Below are 8228 nucleotides of genomic sequence, written 5' to 3' on the forward strand. Positions count from 1 at the left end.
TCCTCGAGAGCCTGACGAAGCTGATCTTCGGTATATTGAGGCATTATATATAGAAGAAGACATGTGCAAAAGATGAGCCCATTTGGACGCGAATTGAAAATGTTGTGATAAAAGGAGGTTGGGGGTGGGCATTGGGTTGTGGTGGATTTTCGCGTTTTTGTGGGTGCCAGAAACAGGGGGGTGCCAGGAAGTGGGTATGTTGACTTATCGCAAATCTCACGGGTCAAAGTGTCCCACCGCCAAAGAAGCAAGTGAAGGCCACGTTCAAAAGACGAGAGGGTTGGGAACACGTCGTATGGAAGCTTGAATATTAGAGGCTCAATAACGAATGAGTAGTGAGAGTAGATTGTATACTTCATGCTCTTGAACAGTGTTCTTACTCAGATGCAGCCTCAACTTACATATTGGCAATGTCTTCCTTGCTTTCCTGACGACGCTAAGACCTGCTCTTTAAGGCAGTAGTAAGTCTAGATATGTCACGCTTTTAGGCTACAACAATTGTAGGCTCCTTTAACACATCTTTTCACTGCAGTCTACTCAAACTCACTTGGAGAGCTTTGAGCGGCTGGACCACTTCGAGAATCCCAGGCGAGCAAATTTGATGGGAAGCCCGACCATCTTTTGTTCCTAGCGATTAATGCTACTTTAGTACCGATATTGATACATCATTGTATTGACATATTAAGCTTTGAAATGCTTGCTCTACGAACGAATGGTGATGGGTGTCCACTGGACAATAGTAGGTGGATAGAATGCTTACAATTAGCAACAAGCGAAAGTCACAACTATCATTGAAGTTCCATTGTGGATAACATAGAGACCTAGAAAGTTATCCCGGGCTCTGTACACTGGACGATTTTTCACATTGTGCACAGGTATCGCACACGTTACGCAACGAGTCAAGACTGAGCCTACGTATTAGAAAGAGACTTGGCCTTCACCTGCCCCGTGGGAAGTCCAGGGGCAGGTAAAACATACATTTTTGGATGCGGCTTTGGAAGTTCATACCCACTTCATACTCGGGCTCGGTTTCGGGCCCATTGCCGTTAACTTTGTCGTGCTGTTTCGCCAGTACTTAACAACAACCTTTACTTCAGAACATGTTCTCTACCACTCACAGTGTGTGTCGACCCTTCCAACAATTCATTAGCCATGCAATTTCCTTCCACCAACATAGGTTTGCTACCCTTAGATATGTTCCATTCACATTTTACAGTCGCACAAGCCACGCTTGCTGTAGCCATCTTAGTACGTCAGTCACAACGACCCCGGCCGTGGCCGTCACAGCAGTTTTAACCCCAACTCTTAGTTCTCTATCCATCGCGTTGCAGTCATCATCTATCGCATCTATTTTCATCCCCTTCGCCGTTATCCCGGACCGAAACTCGCAGCAGTCACAAAGCTTTATCGACTCTACTTCACAGTCATAGGGGATGGTGCCATCGCTCCCAAACGGCTCCATGATCAATATGGTCTTATTGTTCGGATTGGACCAGATGAGCTCAGCTACATTGATCACCGGGCATGGAAGGATATTCATGGCTTCCACAAGTCCGGGCAAGACCTCTTCGAAAAGGACTTGGTGATGTATGGACCAGATATTGCGCCTAATGTTCGGGGTCTGATCCGCGCCAACGACTCAGGGCACAGGCGCCAACGGCGGATTTTCAGCCATGCATTCTCAGACAAAGCACTTCGTGGGCAGCAAGACCTCATTCGAGGCTATGTGGATATGCTGGTTGAAAAAATCCACCAGGTGCACCGGGTGGCCACGTGTCAGGGAGACAAGTCGGTGGAAGTGACTCGTCTGTACACTTTTACAACCTTCGATATTATGGCGGACTTGACCTTTGGAAAACCCTTGGGGATGCTCAGTGGTGAGAGCTTCGTGCCCTGGGTTTCGGTTATCGAGGAATCACTTAAGTACTCGGGATACACCTTACTCCTTCGTGCATACCCAATTCTCGAGACGTTATTCACGCGTTTGATACCCAAGAGAATAAAGGCAATGAGAGATGAGCACATCAACTTCGCCGTCAAGCGGGTTGACGAACGCCTGGAGCAAGGCGCCGATAGGGGCGATATCTGGAGCTTAGTTGAGCGTAACGAGGAGCAGAACAACATAACTCGAGAAGAGATGTACTCTAGTTCGTACGAGTTCCTCATCGCAGGATCTGAGACAACGGCAAGTCTTCTCAGTGGATTGACTTACTTCCTCTGCAAAAACGAAAGCAAGATGAAGATTTTGCTCAAGGAGATTCGCAGCCTGAAAAGAGACGAGCTTACGATTTCCAAGCTCCAAGGTTTGAAGTACCTCCAAGCCTGTATAGACGAGGCTATTAGGCTCTATCCTCCTGTTGCTGGAGCACTGGGGCGCGTGAAGCGAGTCTGCGGGGCGAATATCTGCGGTCAATGGGTTCCAGAGGGGGTGAGTCATCGATGCCGCGTGTATCCGTACTGCATATGGAGACGCGACTGCTGACCGAGTGGCAGACCACGGTAGGAATACCTCATATGGCAGCATATCATTCTGCAAAACACTTTAGTTTTCCAATGGAGTTTATGCCAGAGCGTTGGCTTACGAACGCTTCTTCTAAATTTTCAGACGACAACAAGGAGGTTTTCCAGCCTTTTCTCTACGGGCCGAGGAATTGTCTCGGAAAGAGGTATTTGACCTAGTTCATATCTCTAGTCTCTTCGACTTAAAATGCTGACTGAAATAGTCTAGCTTATCACGAAGTTCGATTGATCATCGCTTCAATTTTGTGGAACTTTGATGTCGAGCTGGAAAACGAGGAGGTGGATTGGCTGAAACAAAAATGGTATGGATTCTTTGAAAAGAATCAGCTGCGTGTGAAGATGACACCAGCTGTATGATCAGATGTGCATCAAGTTTACCCATTATACTTCATCATACTGGTTGATCCATGTGGAGGGTTGTTGAGTAGTCTGACGTTACGCACGGGAACCCACCATATGGCTCTCTGACCGAAACAATGTTTTGACCAGAACGCGACAACTCTAGGTTGTTTTATATGCACTTGTTTTCACTCACACAATCGCACCTCCCCTAATCTAATGCTCAACCGATTGCCTCCTTCAGTCTCTTGCCGATCACCTTTCCGTGGCGCGGCGTCAGAAGCAGTAATAGAACCAACGGAAATGACGAGTTGGTGTAGCCGGGGGACGTAGCAGCAGGAGGAGTTATCTCAAATTATATAACTAACAGTTTTCATATTAAAATTACTACGTTGAATTAAAAACGTATCCAGAGTACAGTGTATATACTGCATATGGTAGTTACCTAAGACAATATGCTCTATTACATAATTCTTCTGAAAGGACCTAATCCATCAAGGTCAACTTTCAATATTTATAAGACCGAAAAAGATGGAACCACTATATTTGCATGTATGAACATTTATTTATTTCAAGAAGCCTTTAATTATTTCGGTCTCGATAGCAGTGGCCTCGTTACCGTTACCGTTACCTCAGTCTTTATGCGCTCGTTTATCTCGCTTACCCCCACTCACCCTAGCTTGCTACGTGAGAAGCGGCGAGGGATCTAGGGGCAATTGGGCGACATATTGGCATAATGTTCGAGAAAGCTGTTTGATGGTGAATGCGTAAAGGATTTGACTTCTGTAATAATACCACCACAAGTCTGCAGTTGGTGAAAAGCCATTCAATAGAGCAACCGTTGTGCTCTTATTTTGTACAATTGAAAGAGAACAATCCAAAATAAGACCAGACGGAACCGACCACACTGCGATGCTGTTAATCCTCTCGGCTTCAAAATAAGATACTCGTTCGCGTCATCGCCATTGACAACTCAATGATATTCACCAACCCGATAACATGACCCCCACCCATGCGAGACCGAACTATAAAGTCCCGAGTCCACGGACATTACCCACACAGCAGAGCCATGCTGGTATTGCAATTTGACTTTCTCGTTCTCAGATATCATATTCGAGAATTCGCATTGCGGATAGCCCGGACAAACCACTTGCCCCCCACTTATGTGATCAGTTAGGTATAGATATGTGATAGGGAATAGCGGGCTCCATAGTAGTACGGGATGAAATCGGCTCAATGAGGTAGTCCCGATGAATCTAGAGCTACTTGCTTGCGAATTTTTTCAGCACAGGTGTTGCCTCTTACGGGCCCCTTCGGAGCCTTCTGCCGAGGTTCTCACGTTCTGTCGTTCTCTGATATAAGACTTCAATCTCAATGATCACCTGTCGCTTCTGCAATAACTCTTCTAAATCTAGCATGACGTCTACTATGACCCCTTTCAAGAGACTACTTCAGGATTCTTTGCAGGACGACGTGTTCTCTTCGCTGATACTCTTCGCCAAACGTCTTGATGGTTAGATAATCAAACTCGGACCCTGACCCTCCTTCGCAGCTAACACAATGATAGGATCCGATATCGTATCCGAATGCCTAGGCGGGCCATCGCCATCATGGCCCAATCAAGCCCCCATCGACAAAGACACCGTCTTTACGCTAGCTTCCTGCTCGAAGCTCCCACTCACAGTAGCCGTATTACAGCTTGTAGAGAAACGGCGCCTCGCACTAGACACAGATGTGAGCTCCATGCTCCCAGTTCTGGGACGTCAGAAAGTCCTGGCTGGCTGGCAGCTAGACGGCTCACCCATTCTCAACGAGCGTCGCAACCCAATAACCCTTCGCCACCTTTTGACACACTCCGCTGGCACGAGCTACTACTTCCAAAACAAAGACCTAAAACGGCTTCGAAGTCTCAGAGGAAACCTCCCAGCTACCTTGGAGCCCACTATTGAAGAGCGTTACGATGACCCGCTCCTCTTCGAACCAGGCGAGGGTTGGGACTATGGTTGTGGGCTAGATTGGGCGGGCAAACTGATAGAGCAGCTCACCGGAATGTCTCTGGAAAAATACCTGAGACTACACGTGTGGGCACCCCTGGGAGCATCTAGCTTCACCTTCTGGCCAAACGCAGAGGGGAAAGGTCACAAGGTCGCCACCCTCACGGAAAGAAACGTAACTACCGGGAGACTCGAGGTGCATCCTGATGTCCTGACCTTGAATCAAGGAGTGGACATGGAGTGCTTCGGAGGCCATGGGGCTTACTGCAGCGCAGGAGACTACATGGAGCTCATCTTTTCCATCTTCAGCAACGACAGGCGTGTGCTCAAGCCCGATTCTGTGGAGATGATGTTTCAGGCTAACTTGTCGGACCAAAGCAGAGCAGCTCTGCAAGCTGACTTCGACAGGCGAAAACTTACCATTGGCGACTTCTACCGCGGCGAGGTCTACAATTGGGGATTGGGAGGAATGTTGATCGACGGCCGTCGTTCCGAGGCGGAGTGCCCCCGGGGACCAAATACTTTGGCATGGGGTGGTGGAACGAACCAATTTTGGGTCCGCTTTTTGCCCTCTCCCCTTTCAACTTTGTCTGCTAAACATAAGTTACAGTTTATTGATCGAACCAACGGCTTCTGTGGTCTCATCATGTCTCACGTCCTCCCACCTCAAGACCCTCAGATCGAGGAAATCATTGGCGCATTTCAACGACATGTGTACAAGTCAAACAATGATTATGGTTTCCGAAGCTTTTTGTGATATGGCCATGGAATCGCGATACTCAACCCCGGCCCATGTTCCTAGCAGAGAGCTGTGAGACAGGAACCGGTCCCCGACATGTAGAGTTTTTCACGAGAGTGATACGAGGATAGCCAAAAGGCCACCAAACAGCGAATTTGAATAGTTCATGTAGTTCCCAAAATGACTGTAAGGTCCAAGCTGATAATTCATTCTCTCAAAACAATTCTGCAAACGCCGCTATCTAAATAGCTCCATGCCTTGATTCAGGCCCTCTCCGTACCTCGGAATTGGTCTCTCTTACGCCCGTAGCAGTATTTTCCAACATTCGGGTTGGTGTTGCTGCAAACACAAGTGCCGGCGGGAGCGCTGTTAAATTTATTAGTCACTGGTCTAAGTATTTGAAAAGACAGACACCAGTCTAACGAGGAACTCACTTGTGCTTCTGGAACTTGTAAATGAAGCCATCCGGGGTCTTTACGGAGGCAGTAGGGCACTTCTCGTTGCAAGTCTCGTCAATGGGGACAGAGTTTTTGGGGTTGTTGACGCAAATGGCTGCGTTGGTCCAGATGCAGGCATCGGCACCCTGTTCGTGGCAGGCTTTGAGCTGAGCTGTGCAGCATGAGCCAGTGCCCACCTCATAGGCGAATGCGGGTACAACCGCGGCCATGAGAGCAGCCAAGAAGAAAGAAGACTGCATCGTGAAAATAGAGAGAATGTAAAAAGTGAGGGTTTCCGAGTAGAGGGTAGGGAGCGTTAAATGATGTTGGTAAAATGAACGTGAGAGCTGTTGTTTAGATGGTCCAACCAACTTTAGACGCGGCGTAGCTAATTATCATATATGTAGTAGTTCGTAACTGCGTAAGACCGGATGAACCCCCGCTACGGAACACGCTCGTAATCTCAACAGGGCATCTCCAGGCTCCAAGTCTTGGCTCAATTGACTCGCAGAATCACTGTTTTTTACTTTTTTGGAAGAGAACGGGGCAAGCAAACAATCAAAGCCGAGCTACGCGATGTCTTCGGCTCGCCGGCGAGAATGTCCCACTGTAAAGTCGGGATCGTCTCATGGTTCGAGATTAAAGTTTTGGGCGCACTCTAAATGACCCTAGCACCTCTCGCTTTGAGGCCTAAGTCCTCGTAAATCGGGATTGCCGAAGAAAGAATCACGCTAGAAACCGAACAACAACGACCGATCGGAGGATTGCGAGTGTTATGGCAATCGCGAAAGTAACATCATGGATATTAGTAGTAGAATAATCAAGAAGGCCCATATGCCATGCATGAACGTTTAGCAAAGAAGGGGATATTACGAAAAGAACTGTGGACGGTATTGAGATGGTGGGCGTTCCACGGCATCAGAAGCCTCACAAATACAAAGGCATCATAGATGTTTTCAGACAAATGAGTGTTATAGACGACAGATAGATTTCAATCAGTCTAACCGAAAACGAGACAGAACTAGGAGATAGACAAACACTTGTAACTCCGCTTACTAACAAGCGACTAGGGTAGATAACCCAACGTCCAGCTCATCAAGGTCGTCTAACTCAAATCACCAATCAGCCTCGCATGACCTCGCGAAAAAGTTACTTCTTTCAAATGATTACACTATTGACTCAACAACGACTTGACCTAGCTAATCGCCGAATTCTAAATCTCGTGATGGCAATCACCTTACACCAAGTCTGAGGAAATTCTCGGCGACTAACCATAGAAGATGTGTCTGTGCTGGGTCTTGGCAGAAACCATATCCGGCGCTCACGACTCGCGAGCAAGTGACAATGGAATCAGTTGAAGATCTCTCAACCATTTAGGCAAAGTGGAAACTTCGTAGCTGATAATCCAATTTGATTGATACTATCGCGGGAAAACTTAATGATTCACAATCATCGGACAGATAGTTGAAGATGTCCGGAGTCAGTCCGGGCTCAGGCTTTCTCAGATCACATACTTAAGACTTGGAAGTCGACCAAGATGTTGGTGCCTCCTCATCACGATCCAGTCTCTCACTGACACCCAATCGCTTCAATTACACACTCATTTGTATCTCATTCCTTTTTTACATCATATTCGACCAAAGTCGGAATTATGAGACTCCTCCTCCCTCTTTTCCTCTTCGCGGCATATGCCCAGGCCCAGCTCATCTTGGGAGCCCTCGCCCTGATCGAGCTCACCATAGAAGTCTTGAGGCAGCAGAGGTCGTCGCCACCATAGACGTCTCCGTCGACCTCGCCGTCACCGGCGCCGAAGCGGCTGAGACTGCCGCTGTCGAAGCTACCGTCACCAACGTAGGCACGACCGTGACCCGCGCCGGCGAGGCAGGCATCGAGCTCGAGGGCGATGCCGCCATGACCGGCTTCGGCCGCGTCTCCCGGGAGGGTCCCGGATTCACCCAGGGAACTTTCACCTACCGCCAGCAGTTCCCTCTCGGCGTCGGACCGGGTCGCCGCTCGACTGCCAACCCAGAGATCAGCCTGTCATGGGGTGCCCGGACCAACGGTGTTCGCAGCGGAAACACCAACAGCATCCAGTTCACCAACCCCACCATCTCCAATGTACGGGCGCTCAACCCTGGTGGAAAGGGCACTAGCATCCGTGTCCGATCCTCCAACACTAGACTTCTCGCCCCGAAATAG

At 48.4% G+C, this 8228-nt stretch overlaps 4 protein-coding genes across 4 annotated transcripts; 3 read left to right on the forward strand and 1 right to left on the reverse strand.

Annotated features, from left to right (window-relative positions):
• Positions 1–1100: 1100 nt before the first annotated feature.
• Positions 1101–2877, forward strand: CTAM01_12917 (uncharacterized protein; the record flags this gene model as incomplete). The annotated part of the gene is made up of 5 exons (XM_060528922.1): positions 1101–1119; positions 1193–1248; positions 1310–2428; positions 2494–2666; positions 2724–2877. The coding sequence occupies 5 exons, from the start codon at positions 1101–1103 to the stop codon at positions 2875–2877; spliced, it is 1521 nt and encodes a 506-aa protein (XP_060376449.1).
• Positions 2878–4275: 1398 nt separating this feature from the next.
• On the forward strand, positions 4276–5610 carry CTAM01_12918 (beta-lactamase; the record flags this gene model as incomplete). Its single annotated transcript, XM_060528923.1, has 3 exons — positions 4276–4372; positions 4427–5409; positions 5464–5610. 3 exons carry the CDS (start codon positions 4276–4278, stop codon positions 5608–5610), a joined length of 1227 nt encoding a protein of 408 aa, XP_060376450.1.
• A 245-nt stretch (positions 5611–5855) lies between these two features.
• Positions 5856–6289, reverse strand: CTAM01_12919 (uncharacterized protein; the record flags this gene model as incomplete). The annotated part of the gene is made up of 2 exons (XM_060528924.1): positions 5856–5958; positions 6027–6289. The coding sequence occupies 2 exons, from the start codon at positions 6287–6289 to the stop codon at positions 5856–5858; spliced, it is 366 nt and encodes a 121-aa protein (XP_060376451.1).
• A 1210-nt stretch (positions 6290–7499) lies between these two features.
• CTAM01_12920 (uncharacterized protein) lies at positions 7500–8228 on the forward strand (the record flags this gene model as incomplete). The annotated part of the gene is made up of 2 exons (XM_060528925.1): positions 7500–7508; positions 7782–8228. The coding sequence occupies 2 exons, from the start codon at positions 7500–7502 to the stop codon at positions 8226–8228; spliced, it is 456 nt and encodes a 151-aa protein (XP_060376452.1).

This window comes from Colletotrichum tamarilloi (genome assembly GCF_030869305.1).
Source record: "Colletotrichum tamarilloi strain Tom-12 chromosome Unknown Scaffold_85.1, whole genome shotgun sequence".
Classification (NCBI taxonomy): domain Eukaryota; kingdom Fungi; phylum Ascomycota; class Sordariomycetes; order Glomerellales; family Glomerellaceae; genus Colletotrichum; species Colletotrichum tamarilloi.